General features: G+C 37.4%; 3 protein-coding genes and 2 non-coding genes across 7 annotated transcripts; all 5 read right to left on the bottom strand.

The window, feature by feature from the left end:
* Nucleotides 1-74: 74 nt before the first annotated feature.
* On the bottom strand, nucleotides 75-2,079 carry LOC110745082 (large ribosomal subunit protein eL18y-like). The gene is made up of 4 exons (XM_021945161.2): nucleotides 1,921-2,079; nucleotides 1,739-1,828; nucleotides 585-896; nucleotides 75-489 (listed from the first exon to the last, which is right to left on the bottom strand). Exons 1-4 carry the CDS (start codon nucleotides 1,921-1,923, stop codon nucleotides 331-333), a joined length of 564 nt encoding a protein of 187 aa, XP_021800853.2. The 5' UTR covers nucleotides 1,924-2,079; the 3' UTR covers nucleotides 75-330.
* Nucleotides 1,071-1,147, bottom strand: LOC148293483 (small nucleolar RNA snoR53Y). The gene has a single exon (XR_015836930.1). It is a non-coding gene; the product is annotated as a small nucleolar RNA snoR53Y (small nucleolar RNA).
* Nucleotides 1,410-1,499, bottom strand: LOC148293482 (small nucleolar RNA snoR69Y). The gene has a single exon (XR_015836848.1). It is a non-coding gene; the product is annotated as a small nucleolar RNA snoR69Y (small nucleolar RNA).
* Nucleotides 2,080-2,592: 513 nt separating the features above from the next.
* Nucleotides 2,593-5,451, bottom strand: TOPP9 (Calcineurin-like metallo-phosphoesterase superfamily protein). Of its 3 annotated transcripts, none has more exons than XM_021945153.2 (4): nucleotides 4,821-5,451; nucleotides 3,573-4,132; nucleotides 3,089-3,292; nucleotides 2,593-2,954 (listed from the first exon to the last, which is right to left on the bottom strand). In XM_021945153.2, exons 1-4 carry the CDS (start codon nucleotides 5,014-5,016, stop codon nucleotides 2,946-2,948), a joined length of 969 nt encoding a protein of 322 aa, XP_021800845.1. In that variant the 5' UTR covers nucleotides 5,017-5,451; the 3' UTR covers nucleotides 2,593-2,945. The 3 variants fall into 3 exon arrangements, with proteins under 3 accessions (XP_021800845.1, XP_021800844.1, XP_088111508.1); XM_021945152.2 differs by having other exon boundaries at nucleotides 2,593-2,999; nucleotides 4,821-5,450; XM_088255382.1 differs by having other exon boundaries at nucleotides 2,593-2,999; nucleotides 3,573-4,143; nucleotides 4,821-4,960.
* A 5,724-nt stretch (nucleotides 5,452-11,175) lies between these two features.
* Nucleotides 11,176-15,072, bottom strand: LOC148293481 (uncharacterized). The gene has a single exon (XM_088253927.1). It carries the CDS (start codon nucleotides 14,788-14,790, stop codon nucleotides 11,176-11,178), a length of 3,615 nt encoding a protein of 1,204 aa, XP_088110053.1. The 5' UTR covers nucleotides 14,791-15,072.
* Nucleotides 15,073-17,189: the final 2,117 nt, after the last annotated feature.

The following is a 17,189-nucleotide window of genomic DNA, read 5'->3' as shown; positions in this document are numbered from 1 at the left end:
CATTATGGAATAAGTAGTTTGCATGAATAGTAGTTTAGTGTCGGTGGGAGGCAAACCACGAGGATAAATTATGGTAACCAAAATAACCCTTGAATCGGGATTAGAAAAATAATGCGTTCCCAAAATGTACTAAACAACGTTCTTTTTCAGGTGAACTGAAACACCATTTTGAAATGATAGGAACTATTGGCGTTTAAAAATGAAGCAAGTTTTTGCTAACCCACGTTGAAAACAAATTTACCCAACAGAGTAATGATGTAGACACGATACCAGACACCTAAAGAGAAGCAAAATTGGATTCCAGAAATAACACTTTCAATTCTAATTAGCTCAAACCCTAAATCCCTTGCTGTTTCTCTTTCCTCTAGCCTTCTCAAACTTCCTTCCCTTCGACCGGACATAAGGTTTGGTGTGACTGTGAGGCACACCAGGAGCTGGACCAAAGTGTTTCACCGCTTCACGTGCATTCTTTGGACCTCTGAGGAGAACCTGCATTGGCAGCCAAAATAAGCTTACTTGATATTATGAGACAAGATTTCTAATTTAACTAACAGTGACGGTTATACGGTACTAAAAATTCATACCACGTTCTGACCCAATGGTGCCCTCAAAGCAAGCTGATCAAATGTTAGGCACTCTCCTCCTGCATTCTCAATCCTGGCCCTTGCAGTCTCGGTAAACCTTAGTGCTGTAACCTTCAATTGAGGAACTTCATAAACGCGAATATCATCTGTCACAGTCCCCACAAGCACAGCAATCTTGTTGTCCTTTCCTTGCATATATCGAATCAACCTTGAGAGGGAGAGTGGTGCTTTGTTGACTTTGCTCATGAAGAGACGTTTGAGAATGACCGCATTGAACTTGCTTCCCGTTCTCCGGACAAGAAAGCGGTAGAGCTGATCAAGGAAAAACCAAGTATCCAATCAGACAACACATCCATATCATTATAGGATTAAAAAAGGGTACAATAAGAAAAACAAAAGCAGAGAAATAAGAGAGATATCATGAATCCGACTAAAAGATATCTGGTTAACAAACCTCAAAGGAACAAAATTTGAAAAATATGAGCTAGTTCCCTCAGAATTTTTTAAAAGATATAATCATGCAATAATCAGCATTAGCATGGTTTAAAAGCATCACAGGGAACATTTACTCCATCGTTCAGCGTCATTAAACAATGCTATAAGAATTTTGAGATACAAAATGAAAGAAATCAGCTTTCTAGATAATCTGGATCAGAAAACAATTCTAAAAGAAAAATAAATTCAAAAGATTCAAAGTACTAAAAAACAAATAGTAGCAAATTACACCAAACGGTACTCTATTCTATCGGGATGTAATTCAAAATCCTTAAAAGAAATAACAGATGCACTTTTTCATTATAAATCAGACTTGACAAACCGAAGTTGCGGAAGGCTCAGATAGATGTGGGTTAAGTCTATTCCCTGACCTACAAAAGGTCTCGTAATGAGCTGGGATACACATATATCATCATTGCAGAAAGAAAAACCCCAAATTATTCAAACCCAAAATGAGAGAGAGTTATACAGAAAATGGAACAAAAAATATTCAATCTTTCATTTGCTATAGATACACATATTTCCGTTCCTAAACATATGTAGTATATGTATATTTTACAACAGGCATTCTTCAAGTAAGATACATAAGGGCAATGAAATCACACCCACATACAAAAAGTCGTATAAACGCAAATAAGCACAAAAACAAAAGTATATACCTTGACGAGAAGCTTGAGATAAATATCATCGGACTTGGGCGCAGTGCGCTTGGTCTTCTTGCTCTTACCTCCTGCAACAAGATCGATACCCTGTTTGGCACCAAACGCAATATATTATTCACATAGAAATACTGAGAGAGAGAGAGAGAGAGAGAGAGAGAGAGAGAGAGAGAGAGAGATACCATTGGAGCTGTTGGTGTAGAAGCTCGGTTGCTCTGGGTTGGGACGCCGCTAAGTGCCGAGTGGACAGACCCAAATGAAGCTAGGGTTTTGAGAAGCTTTATACAATTAGTATTGATGCTGCTAGTGTCGGGCTTTTTATCAAGTGTGTGAGGGTCTATTGTTTCTAATGGAGCTTCGGCCGCACACGTATTGGGTTTTGTTGAAGTGTGGTCCAAAAGGAGCCCTAGCAGTTTTACACGCTTGTGTTCTAGGCCCAGTATAATTATCAGTCTAGCCCAAAAAAATGTAGAACAGAAAACCTCAATTTTTTTTCAAGCCTGGCCCAATAAGAGGTTAAAGTTTTGGGGGGATGAGCATGTGAAAAGACGACAGTATGTGTGGGAAATCTACCTCCTCCAAATTACTATCGCTTGTATTGAAATTTTTTTTAATAATACGATAAATTTGTACCCTCTCATTAAAATTATAGCTCCTCCACTAGAGTAGAAATATACACTCCTATGAGTACTGATTGTTGGAGATAACAACGGTGATTATCTAGAAACAAAAACTACTAGCTTGCTTTTGGCCTGATTTTAACCATATTTACTTTGAAAAAAGAGAAGAAAAAAGGAAAATGATTCGTTTGATATGAATTGAGAGCCGCTATATTGCGTTTGAACGAAAAGGCCATCAGGAAACCAGTGAAAGTACATTCTGAAATGCTATAATGAAGCTTAATATACACATGCTCAACAGAAACCAACGCAAGCCATTCTAAATCCCTACCCTCAAATTTTGCTCTGATGAGCAAATTTTGACCAAAAGGAGTCTACACCCAAAAACACCTCTTCCCTGCACAAGCAATAACATATGCAGTTATGATTTACAAATTTCATAAGAACTTTCGTGCAATAAAATTATCAGAAACTTTCAATATGATCAAGCCTTCAACTTTGGGATTCAGAAGTCGCTGCTTCTCTCTTGCCAAGCTCATATTAATAGAATCCAAACTCGCTAGCATCAGTCGGGCTTGTTGTATCTCCTAATTGAGCTGTGAGAAATCTCCAGATAATCAGTTCTTTCCAGTTTTAGGAAGCTGCCCCAAAGAAACACAAAATTACGCCATCACGATTAGATATCATCATACGTACATCATAAAAATAAAATAAAGAACGGTACACATACCTTTTTAAGATTTAACTTGGATGAATTAGAACCACTTGGGGATGCTTTATTATCCACTGGTTTTAATATCTCAAAGGAACACACTAGACCTTCGTCAACACTCAATAGAGCACCGGCGTTATCGAACTCCCCGCCATAGTTTGGAGCTGAAAATATAGTGACTAATCTTCGTTTTGCAAAGAACTCATAGCCGTCCTCCACCACCTACAGTGTAAACTTATTATAACCATTAATATGGGCAAGTTGGATTAAGTGATCATGAAAATAATTTGGCAAATAGTCCTAACGCTGTGCACATAAGGACGCCTAGAGGTGATGCCTGCAATGTTTTTACTAGAACAAAACACAGTGGACGTCATTTATAAAACTAATAGGGGAAAGGAGAAAGAAGGGGCAGGGAGGCTTATTTTGGCTACACATATATACAGTTATGTCATTTGTATTGTAACTTGGATTCAAGTTCCTCAAATAGAAATAGGGTTACCTGATGACCCCGGCAAATGAGATCAAGTTCATTCTTATCTAAAAACTCAATAACTTTATCAGCTCCAAAAGTGCAGGAAACACCTCGATCACTCTCTGCCCAGCCCTCAATCCTAGCATCAGGATCAGACCAAAGCAGATCGCATAAAAGACCATTATCTGGAATGTCAGTTGGCCTTTGAAGTTCCTTTATTTGATCCAAATTTTCCAACTCTGGTGACAGCCCCCCATGCATACAAAGTATCTTCTCATCAATAAGTGCAGCGACAGGCAAACAATTAAAGCACTCAGTAAATATTTTCCAAAGCCTAACATTAAATCTCCTTTTACACTCATCATAGAACCCGTATATTCGATTAATCTTTGCATCTTCATGGTTTCCTCTCAAAAGGAAGATTTTGTCAGGATATCTTATTTTATAGGCCAGAAGCAAACATATTGTCTCCAAACTTTGCTTGCCTCGATCCACATAATCTCCAAGAAACAGGTAGGTTGCAGAAGGAGGGTAACCACCATATTCAAATAGCCTTAGCAGGTCTTGGTATTGTCCATGTATATCACCTGTAAGACGCCTGCAATATTAGGAACACCAAGGACACAGAGAAATATAAGGAGATAATTGTACTATGTTTTCTTTCAACTATCATTTCTGCCCTGTATTTGATGCAAGCTACATTAGAGCATCATTGATACACTGTCCCATGATGTACAACAAGGGGACCAAGAAAACAAAATGGTACCAAGTACTCAAAATGCAGCAAAGGAACATCCAAATCAAGTTGTTTTCAAATCCTATTACAAAGTAAAAAAAAAAACTGGCCATTACGAAATAAAGTTATTTCTTTGCCTTTCATGTTCATTGTTGAGCAGAAAATGAACATTATTAGACAGAAATTGCATCTAATGAACAAAATGACATGCAATGCCACATGTCGATCACTCAAATAGATGTCCAATTCATCTAATGAACATAGCATAAGAACGATCGTATTTTTCTCAAAATTCAAACAGAATACTCCAAAAGTTCATTATCCAATACAGAGCATGAGAAACGCAAAATTGTTACATCCCAATTTAATCAAATTATCAATTCCGACACCATTCTTATTCAATACCAATCTTTTACATAATCATCTAGAAGCATGAAAGCACAAAAGAATAAATGATCCTGGTAATTGGACAATTCAAATCACCATCATGATCATGAAAAATACTGTGAGAGAGAGAAAGAGAGGATGAGAGAGCTGACCACATATGCGAACCGGAGCTCGCACCTCAAGAAGATTAGGCTGAGAAAGGAAGATTTGGCGGGCGTTGACGCAAAGTTGACGGATCTCTGCCTCTGATAGCTGCACTTGTTTTCCTCCTTTGCCTTCCAATAGCCTCCTTATTATATCATCCAATACACCCTTATCCATCATCCCCTCCATTGTCATCATCATCATCTCCTCTGCCTCTTCTGCTCCAAACGATGCACCAAATCTCCAAAGAACCCAGATTGAAATTGTCAAAAATTGGAGAAGAACGAGAGAGATTTGGGAAATGGGTAGCTTCGAAATCCAGAGAGATTAATCAAGAACTCAACTTTATGGATAGAAGAAGAAGAAAGATGAAGTAGGTCAATAAAGGAAAGCCAATAATTTATCGGCAGCAAAAGTTGAAAAAGAAAAAAACAGAAAATGAGAACAGACAGAGATGGCCAACTGAGGAGGTAAGATTAAAGCTTTGGATTCCAAGGAGAAGCAACAAAAGGAAATTGAGGAAGAAAGCGAATGATGGGATAGATAGAGATGGGTTGGCAAGTTTTTGGCTTGAATGTTTCTTTATCTTTTTTTCTATTTTTCTACTTCCCCCTAAATTTTTCTCGCAGTGCCATGTAGATCTCAGTTTTGTTGAAACCTTCAAAGCTGGACGACCAAGTGCGCCAGGAACATAGACCGGCGCATGATAGCAACATAGTACACGTGGACAATGTTCTTGGGTCCTCAGTCACATCACCAATGATGGTGACCATTGAGGACGACCTCTACATTCTTGTTTAGTTTTCTGTATGAATCTATGGCATTACGCATCTATTATTCATTTTAAACTTTCTTGACCCCTAATTTGTAACAAGGTCTGTCGTGATATATATTAGCCACCTTAGTTATTATAAAACTTGAAATTTGTCACGGTTGATGCCGCTAGCGTTATTGATATCGTAAATAGGGTTGTTGCTTTGTGAGGTCAACCATGTCATGACATTTTTTTTTTACCAAATTTGTACGACTTTTTTAAGTTTTAAAGAAATAAGAAAATTTTGAATTTATGTGCTAAGGTATGTTGAGCAAGTATTATATTTCCTATATTATGGTTGGGTGTGTTGAGCAATAGGTTTTTGTACTTTCGGCCTTTGCATCTTTGAATTTCTTCCAATGTTTGTGAGCACAATCTGTGAGAGGCATGTTGAGAGGCATGTTGTTATAGGAAGTGAGCACAATCTTCCAATGTTTGTTTGTCTATAGTTTATACAAGTTCATTGGACCTTCAATATAGAATTTGCAGGTGGGCCCTTTACCTTATTTTTTGGGTTTTATATTTGCACTTGGAGCTCCATTTGTTTTGAGAGGTCATCACGTGATGGTGCTCTCCATTAGTGGATTAGTTAAGGAAGTTTCACTAAAACACCCAAAATGGGGGCTGAAATTATAAAAAAAAACCAACACCCAAAACACTTTATAAACACACCCAAAACTCATAATTACACACACTCAAAACCCATTTATAAACACACCCAAAAAATATACAATTGTTGATTTTGGGTGTGTTTCTATGTTTAAATAGTGTTTGGGTTTTTTTATAAATACATGTCTAGAATTGGGTTTATTTATAAATTTGTAATTAATTAGTGCGTAGCGGCCAAAACAAGTGAGACAATATTAGTTAAGTGGATCAACATTTCCTTGGATGAATAGGTACCGTATATATTATATACATATGAGAGACAATTTTGTGAGAAATTTGAGCCTTTCATCTTACAATAAATCAACAACCTATTAACTAGTTCATCAGGCAAGAGAAGAGAGGGACAGTGGGACAATCTTATTACAAGCTATAATTAAGAACTCAGCAGAACCATGAATTTTTATAGGAATAAACTATACACATATCTATATATATTTATCATTTAAGGATTTTCAGGAACTAAGTAGATGAATTGCTTCAATAATGGGTGTTGGTAATTTTTAACAACAATATTAAAACCTTGCAAGTGCACAAATCAAATGATAGTATAGTAAGCAAGCAAGGGTCATTCCCACATAGATTGTAATCTAAAGAGATGTTTATCAATGTCACACAAAGAAAACTAGAACACAATTAAACACGAAAACAAAATAAAGATTGAAATCACAAGGACTTCCACACACACGCCAACACCAAGGGGGTTTTGATTTGATTTTGTAAATAAAAGAAAACAAAACAGAATTTAAATTAGAGTTTAAGAGAAATTAGTTTAAAATCAATCAAGAACAATAGCTAGGACTCACTATCCACCTCCAAACAATCAATCAATCCATAAACAACAATAGATAATCAATTTCTAGCAAGCATATGATGACGACACTCACAACAAGATCATGGCATTTGACTCGAGTTGTATGATTCTCTCTTAAGTGTATGTAAAGTGTATGGCATTTACATCAATACGTGTATTCTTAATTGAAATCCAGTATGGCATTTACTCAATTTAACAATCAAGAATCCATTAAGATCAAAGAGAATATGAGTGTCACAAAAACCCTAAAACATGGCATTTGTTATTAGGAATTCAAGAATCGATTTCTCATAACTAGTTCTTAACCCAATTATTCGTTGCAAACAAGAACACATTCAATATGGCAATTGACCTATGTTCTACAACAATTTAATTCCGATACATGCTTCAAAGTTAGCTACTCAAAGAAACAAAATATCAGAATTCACATAACATCGAGAAACCGAAATCATCCCGCTTGTAGAAACTGAAAAATCCATTCAAACTTGTTTATAGAATTGAAATCATGTTTAGGGCTTCAAGATTAAGCCCTAACTAACAAGAATTTAGTTACTCATGTTCTGGGATGAACTCAAAAATAAATACATAAGAACTGAAAATTAAAAGAAGAAAGGAAAAGAAAGAACTCGCTGGCAGCTTTTTCCTCTTGCGCGGTTGATCTCCTTCGGACGTGAATATCTGTATGGGGCCTTGGCTGGCCTTTTATATGACTTAAATCAAAGTCCTAAACCCTAAAATTTACTGAAAAGTCGTCCAAGAAGTCTTGGTAAACAAGGAATCCAAATAGGAAAGTAAAGATCACAATTCCTAACTCCACAGGGAAATACAGCTCAGCCCAATTGTCACACGATTTGGGGATCTTCGGCCTTCTAGAAAAATCAGGAAAAATATATTTTAGAAAGATAAATGTCTTATCTTTCCAACCATATATAGCACGTAACTTGGAAAATTCGGGAAGGCTTCCGTTTCTTCATATTCACGTAACATGTACGAAACTGTCCTGTCTGCACGTGGGCTAACTTTACTTGTAATACTGTACCAATTGGCTCGGTAGAAAATTCTGGAAAAATCACAGATTCAACTTCAAGGTGTTAGCTTTCATCTCCAATTGACCTTGCACTAAAATTCCTCCGAAAAGTTGATTTTCCCTTAAAAACCTTCCAAGAGCGCAGAAAAGCTGAAAATCAGAAAAGTGAAGTAATAAGCCCTTTTTAAGTCTAATTCTTCTACAAAGCCTAAGTAAAGAGAGTACATAAATGAGTATATTTATGGACTTATCAAATACCCACAACTTAGATTTTGCTAGTCCTCGAGCAAAACAACACAGAAAATAAAAACAAAAGAACAAAGACTCAACGCAAACAAGCGATGGACTAACTTCCCAATATTGATCTCAGAGATAATCACCAACCGTTAGCTAACTTCCAAGAAATAAGCAACAATAACTCAAGACATTATCAAAGGGTTAACCAAACTTTAGTTGAACAACTTGGAGTGTCGTGTGTGACATAGCCAACATTAACATAACTACGACTTATGCTTCACAAAAGTTAAATAACCAAATAAGAACAAGCTTTGACTTCAATTCTCACCAAGGATGTTCACTCCAATGACAGCACTCGAAATTTGACTAGGTAGTGTCACTCATATATGTGAGAGGAATCAAAGCAATAGGATGTACTCACATAATTGAAATAAAGGCACATGACAAATATAAAAAATCTCATGGGAAGATATCGCATACTTGAAAACATTTAAACCATCCGACCATAGTACTTCCACACCTATTCTCCACATGAGGAACCACACTTCTCCTTGGATCAAGTAGGACTTTCACTAAGGTTGTAATGGGGTTTAGGGTGATGGGTGAAACAAGAAAAAGATAAGGAATGAACAAATTCTAAGGAATTCATAGAGCTTTCCATGAAAATTATAACATCTTGCACTTTGAGCACAGAATTGATACTGTCTTGAATTTTTTTATTTTTTTATTTTTATTTTTTTATTTTTCACACATTTTTTTTTTTTTTCTCCTAACTCCATTAGCTTTCTAATCAACCCATGTAGCGAGTGTTAGGCCAATGACTCCCAAGCTAGCTAGCTTTAGGGCATTAAATGTAAAACACTCCTAGGGCTTAATAACTCAAGTTGAAAAGGCTTCGAAATTAGTTTTTTTTTTTTTTTTTTTTTTAATTTTTTTTTTTTTATTATTTATTAGATAGTATCCTTCACTTTCCACATGATTGACCAATTTGTGCAATGCTCCCTTAACAACGAAAATACTCAACAAAACTCCTTAGAAGGGTGTAGGATAAACATATGATAGATTAAGGTGAGGAGAATTGGGTAAAGAACGAAAAAGGCTTACATAAAAGGCACAAGGGGGTTAACTAGGGATAAAAGTGATACGGGTTGGCTAGAAGGGCTCAAACGAAAGAAACAAGACCTATATCACTTCCAAGAATCCATGTGGTTCACGAAGTATGCCTCAAATAGATCATGAAAGTAGTTCTAGCAAACAATTTAAACATCCTCAAGTACTTGACCAAAACAAAGAATAATGAGATCACAACGACTTGTAGACAAGAAAATTATCGAATAGTATATAACACTCAAGAAAGAAAGGCATAGGCTCAAAAGCTCACATGATAAGGGTTATATAAGTCTACACCCTTATTTGGGAATTTAAATCATGTGAACTCCCCAATCGAACATCATATTAATGTGGCTGTGTGCATAAGGATTTCCAAAGTCTAATCACAAAAATAAGGCTAACACAAAGATAATGTAAAGAATTATTGTCATGCTCAACATTTCTTGAAAGTTAATTGCAAATAAAATTCAATCTCATCATAGAATTGGGAAGTGACTACCACAAACAAAACAAAACAACAAAATAAAAACTAATTAAATAAAAACCGAAAGTTGAAAGGAATTGAAAATCAATAAACAAACTGCAGTTCTGACCCAGGCGCAAAGAATTACACGTATCTCACAAAATACTTGGCCAAACTTCACGTTCTTTATATGGTTGGATTCAGAACGAAAAAACAAAGAACGCAACGCGAGCCAAATTACAAAAACAGAAGCAGACAAGAACAGAATTGGAAACAAAGACAGAGGACTGCTGCATGCGTTATGAAACCAAAGAACTCAATCACCCACAACTTAAAACAAACATTGTCCTCAATGTTTAAAACAAAGAAAACTAAGTCATGCAAAATTAATTAAAGAGAGAGAGAGAGTGTGAGAACTTCCCAGGTTTGTGTAGGTGTGGTTGAGCAAAGCATAGAATATGTCGAAGTGAGAGAGGATGGACAATGTGACGAACTTAAACACCCACAACTTGCTTCTTGGAATGTCAACAGACCCGTAATAGCTCCTAAAAGTCTCGGAATGCGATGAAATTGGAACAAAATTGAGCTGGATATGGAATCATAAAAATCTGGAAATCTGACTTTTAGCGACGAAAAATCTGATGAACACCGCTGCTAAAACCTCTTTGGTGACGAAAAATCCGATGAACACCGTCGCTAAAACCTCTTTGGTGACGAAAAATCTTCAAATTCTGGGCAAAACAGCAGCTGCCTTTTTTTGTGTTTTAGGTCCTTTTTTGAGCTTCAAATCGTCCTAAAACATAATGTAGGCCACCGGAGACCCCCAAACCTGGTCCAAAACATCAGAATAACTATTCTAAACATGTTGGTGGTATCAGATTGACCTGAAAAACAGCAAAAAATAATTTAGGCAGAAAGTCTAGTTTTGACCAAAATAAGAACATAAAAGCTATTTTTCTATTTTCTGGCATTGAAACTCAACCAATGACCAAAAAAACTTCTGTAACACATCTGAAATGTGCTGCAAACATTCTAGGGCTAAAAAAAATGTGAATTTTTTTCTTTGGAACACAAAATCCATTATTTGATGATGCAAAACTTAACAAGAACAAAAATATGAAAAGTGTACGAGAAATCACACATAAACTAAAAACAAAAGTTAAGAATGCTTGGGTTGCCTCCCAAGAAGCGCGAAGTTTAAAGTCTTCAGCCAGACGCGGTTCGTTAGATGATTAAACAATAGATGGGGGTGGTGCATCCATGTGCATGCTCTCTTTTTCCAATTCAAAAGATTCATAGTATGGCTTCAAGCGATGTCCGTTCACTTTAAATATGTTTCCCGTCTTGTCATTTTCAATCTCAACTGCACCATGATATAGGGGCCTTGATATCTTTGAAAAGTCCTTGATGAAACGCCTATAGAACCCTGCATGTCCTAGGAATGACCTAATCTCCTTCACGGTTTTGGGGGGCTGCAAGCTTCTCACAATGTCGATTTTTGCCTTGTCCACTTCAATTCCCCTACAAGAGATAATGTGACCCAAGACAATACCCTGCTGTACCATGAAGTGGCACTTCTCCCAATTGAGCACTAAATTGCATTCCTGACACCTTTTCAACACTAAAGAAAGGTTGTGAAGACAAATATCAAATGAATCACCAAAAACAGAAAAATCATCCATAAATACCTCGATTATCTCCTCCACCATATCAGAAAAAATTGACATCATGCAACGTTGAAAAGTGGCAGGTGCGTTACATAAACCAAAAGGCATACGCCTATAAGCAAACGTACCAAATGGACAGGTGAAGGTGGTCTTTTCTTGATCTTCCGGAGCAATGGCAATTTGATTGTATCCAGAGTATCCATCCAAGAAGCAATAATGACTATGACCTGCAAGACGCTCAAGCATTTGATCAATAAATGGTAACGGAAAGTGATCCTTACGTGTCGTGGTATTGAGCTTTCTATAATCTATGCATACTCTCCAACCCGTTTGAATTCTTTGAGGCACCAACTCATTGTCTTCATTCTTCACAACGGTAATTCCGGATTTCTTGGGAACAACTTGGACGGGACTCACCCACTTGCTATCCGAAATGGGGTATATAATTCCCACGTCCAAAAGCTTCAAAACTTCCTTCTTAACAACTTCTTTCATCACCGGATTCAGCCTCCTTTGGGCTTCCCTTGTAGGTTTAGATTCTCCTTCCAAAAGGATCCTATGCATGCACTTTGTAGGGCTTATACCTTTGATGTCTGCAATGGTCCAACCTAGGGCAGTCTTGTGCTCCCTTAGAACTCTAATTAGTTTGTCTTCTTCAGATGCACTCAAATTAGAAGCAATGATTACAGGCAGCGTCTTTTCATCACCTAAATATGCATATTTCAAGTTCTCTGGAAGGGGTTTTAGCTCAACCTGTGGTGCTTTCACAATAGAGGGAACAAGCTTATTAGTAGATAACGGAAGAGGCTCAAAAATAGAGTTAGACTTACCTCTTTGGGGAGGCAAGGCCTCAAGCATATTCACGGCTTCAAGTACAGCTGTGTTCCCTTCTTTATTCACAGTTTTGGGGCTTTGGATGAGTGCCCTCTCCAATGGCGTCTCTCCTTGTGATGCATTAAACGTTTCTTGTACCACCTGCTCAAGTACATCTATGGAAAAACAAGCATGATCATCATTAGGATATTTTAAAGCATCTAATACCTTAAACTCCACGGTTTCCTCATCGAATGCCATTGTGAGAGTGCCTTCATACACATCGATTTTTGTCCTTGCTGTTCTCATGAATGGACGTCCTAGAATCAATGGAAGGTCTTTTCCAGGAATAGGAACTTCCTCCATCTCGAGCACTAGAAAGTCGGCTGGAAATATTAGCTCATTCACCTTGACCAAAACATCTTCCAACACTCCCTTAGGATACTTGATTGATCGATCAGCCAATTGTATGCTCACATAAGTCTTCTTAAGCTCACCTAAATTTAAAGATTCAAAAACAGAAAAAGGCATCAAATTAATTGAAGCACCTAAGTCTAATAAAGCATGTTCAAACCTTTGATTTCCAATGAGACAAGGTATAGTAAAACTCCCTGGATCCTTTAGTTTAGGAGGCAATTTACGCAATAGCACGGCTGAAACTTCTTCACTTAAGGCCACGGTTTCATGCTCCTTGAACTTCCTTTTATTTGTACAAAGATCTTTGAGGAATTTTGCATAGCTTGGAATTTGTTGGATCGCATCGAGCAAGGGAATGTTCACTTGCACTTTTCGGAAAGTCTCTAGGATATCCTTTGAAACTTGCTCCTTCTTTGAATTCAAAAACCTACGAGGAAAAGGAATCTTTGAAGTAATCGAATGATCCACAAGAGAACTTACCTTAGAGTTGTCACTTGGAACCATAAGCTTGGGAGAGGGGGCAGCCACTGTTTTGGTTGAATTTCTCTCCTCATTGTCATCCTTTCCCACCTCTTTTCCACTTCGAAGAGTAATCGCCTTTGCGGTTTCATGGCCTCCATTAGGATTTGGAATTACTTGGCTTGGAAACTGTCCTGGCTCTCTTTGACTCAAGGAGGCTGCAATTTGTCCAACTTGGTTTTCAAGGCTCTTGATTGCTGTAGACATTTGTGTATGTGTTTGCCTTGTTTCCTGCATAAAACCTTGAGTGCTTAATGCCAAAGAATTAACTAACTCTTCTAAAGACTTACCTTGCCTAGGAGGTGGTGGTGGTGGTGCATTTTGTTGAGGAACAAACTGATTTTGTTGAACTGGGGTTGTTTGCACGTTTTGGTTGTTCTTCCATCCAAAGTTAGGGTGTTGCCGCCATCCCGGATTATAGGTGTTAGAAAATGGATCGTTTCTTGGCTTTTGTTGTTGCATATAGTGTGCTTGAGCCATCTCTTCTCCATCACCATACAAACTTGGACAAGACTCCGTAGGATGTCCGGGATTAGCACACACAGCACACACTTGTGCTTGAGGGATTAACTGCTTAACAAGGTTAGTCAAATTAGCTATTTGAGGACCAATATCACTAGCACTTACCTCATAAACACCTGCTTTCTTTGGGGGAGCTCTCCGATAATTAAATTGTTGAGAGTTTGCTGCAATGTTCTCAAACATCTCCTTAGCTTCAGTAGCACTCTTATTCATCAAGCCTCCTCCACTAGTAGCATCAACCATCATCCTCTCCGAATCGAGTAATCCCTCATAAAAGTATTGCATAAGTAGCCAATCTTCAATTTGGTGATGAGGGCATGAAGCTAGGAGTCTCTGAAACCGATCCCAATACTCATGAAATGATTCTCCATCTAGTTGCTGCACTCCCATGATCTCCTTCCTAATACGGTTTGTCTTTTGAGCTGGAAAGAACTTTGCAAGGAACTTGGAAGCCAATGCTGTCCATGTAGTGATAGATGCACTAGGTAAAGAATAGAGCCACTCCTTGGCTCGTTCCTTAAGTGAGAATGGAAACAAACGCAATCTGATTGCCTCATCACTAATCCCTCCATTGTGCATAGTCGCGCACACGGCAAAGAAATCCTTGATATGTATGTGAGGATCATCCCCAGGCTTGCCATAGAATTGTGGCAAAAGGTGAATGGTGCCACTCTTGATCTCAAAGGTGGTTGTAGTGGCTGGATACGCAATACATGACGGCTGGTCCAATGCTTTAGGAACCGTGAAATCCTTCAAAGGTCGGGTGAGGTTGTTGAGTGCCAACTCGTCTCCCATCTTGATTGGAAGTGTAGCTTGCGTATCTTTATCTTGACGGAGATAACGAAGTGTGTTCTCTAGTTCAGGGTCGTATGGTATAAGCTTGTAACCTTGCGAACGACGTCCCAGCATATACCTGAAATTGAAAACAAAACTTAATTAGATAAACAATCCCCGGCAACGGCGCCAAAAACTTGTTGGTAATTTTTAACAACAATATTAAAACCTTGCAAGTGCACAAATCAAATGATAGTATAGTAAGCAAGCAAGGGTCATTCCCACAGAGATTGTAATCTAAAGAGATGTTTATCAATGTCACACAAAGAAAACTAGAACACAATTAAACACGAAAACAAAATAAAGATTGAAATCACAAGGACTTCCACACACACGCCAACACCAAGGGGGTTTTGATTTGATTTTGTAAATAAAAGAAAACAAAACAGAATTTAAATTAGAGTTTAAGAGAAATTAGTTTAAAATCAATCAAGAACAATAGCTAGGACTCACTATCCACCTCCAAACAATCAATCAATCCATAAACAACAATAGATAATCAATTTCTAGCAAGCATATGATGACGACACTCACAACAAGATCATGGCATTTGACTCGAGTTGTATGATTCTCTCTTAAGTGTATGTAAAGTGTATGGCATTTACATCAATACGTGTATTCTTAATTGAAATCCAGTATGGCATTTACTCAATTTAACAATCAAGAATCCATTAAGATCAAAGAGAATATGAGTGTCACAAAAACCCTAAAACATGGCATTTGTTATTAGGAATTCAAGAATCGATTTCTCATAACTAGTTCTTAACCCAATTATTCGTTGCAAACAAGAACACATTCAATATGGCAATTGACCTATGTTCTACAACAATTTAATTCCGATACATGCTTCAAAGTTAGCTACTCAAAGAAACAAAATATCAGAATTCACATAACATCGAGAAACCGAAATCATCCCGCTTGTAGAAACTGAAAAATCCATTCAAACTTGTTTATAGAATTGAAATCATGTTTAGGGCTTCAAGATTAAGCCCTAACTAACAAGAATTTAGTTACTCATGTTCTGGGATGAACTCAAAAATAAATACATAAGAACTGAAAATTAAAAGAAGAAAGGAAAAGAAAGAACTCGCTGGCAGCTTTTTCCTCTTGCGCGGTTGATCTCCTTCGGACGTGAATATCTGTATGGGGCCTTGGCTGGCCTTTTATATGACTTAAATCAAAGTCCTAAACCCTAAAATTTACTGAAAAGTCGTCCAAGAAGTCTTGGTAAACAAGGAATCCAAATAGGAAAGTAAAGATCACAATTCCTAACTCCACAGGGAAATACAGCTCAGCCCAATTGTCACACGATTTGGGGATCTTCGGCCTTCTAGAAAAATCAGGAAAAATATATTTTAGAAAGATAAATGTCTTATCTTTCCAACCATATATAGCACGTAACTTGGAAAATTCGGGAAGGCTTCCGTTTCTTCATATTCACGTAACATGTACGAAACTGTCCTGTCTGCACGTGGGCTAACTTTACTTGTAATACTGTACCAATTGGCTCGGTAGAAGTTCTGGAAAAATCACAGATTCAACTTCAAGGTGTTAGCTTTCATCTCCAATTGACCTTGCACTAAAATTCCTCCGAAAAGTTGATTTTCCCTTAAAAACCTTCCAAGAGCGCAGAAAAGCTGAAAATCAGAAAAGTGAAGTAATAAGCCCTTTTTAAGTCTAATTCTTCTACAAAGCCTAAGTAAAGAGAGTACATAAATGAGTATATTTATGGACTTATCAATGGGGAGGACTAATTTCCACTAAACATGGGTGAACTTACTAACAATTGGCACTAGACTCTTAATTTTTTCAACATTTGAACAGTAGGGCAAATATTCAATTATGCTCACATATTCTCATATTATTATTCTTCTCCAATATGGAGATATTTATACAAGTACAAAAATATGTTAACCCTAAATAAAGTAGGAAATATATCTAAATACAATAGGAAATAAATCTCTTTTACAATAGGACTAGATAAATGGGTAAGTAATCAAAATCCTAACATAGTGTAGAGGTCTTTTTCTTTCAGTAGCCAGACGAATGGGCTTAGGCTGCTGTAAATGATGAACATATGAGATTGCCCCTGTTTCTGAGTTCGAAGAGAGTTTTGAAAGGAGTACTGACAACCGTAGAAAACACCTTGGATTCTTTCCACCAATACACCAGACGAACCTGACAAAACTAGTGACAATATGGCTTGGCTTGAGAAGCTTGTGGCATGGGAGCTAAGCCTTCACAAGTTTAGCAATCTGAGAGAGAGACAAAAGCTTGAATTTCTTATGGAAACGAATGTTCAGGGCAAGAGGGAGAGAGACTTGAAGGGATTTTGACTAAGGAAGAGAGGGAGAGATGGAAATAGAGAATTGGGTGTCTTGAGCAATTTCCCAATCGCTTGACAAAGCTTGGTCGCGCTCTGGATGATGGGTTTTGGTGGGTAGAGAAAGCTCCCTTTTATAGGCACTTAGAAC

This window comes from Prunus avium, chromosome 6 (assembly GCF_965620075.1).
Source record: "Prunus avium chromosome 6, drPruAviu1.hap1.1, whole genome shotgun sequence".
Lineage (NCBI taxonomy): Eukaryota > Viridiplantae > Streptophyta > Magnoliopsida > Rosales > Rosaceae > Prunus > Prunus avium.
The sequence above is the reverse complement of the archived record's forward strand: the minus strand, read 5'-3'. Positions and strand labels throughout refer to the sequence as shown.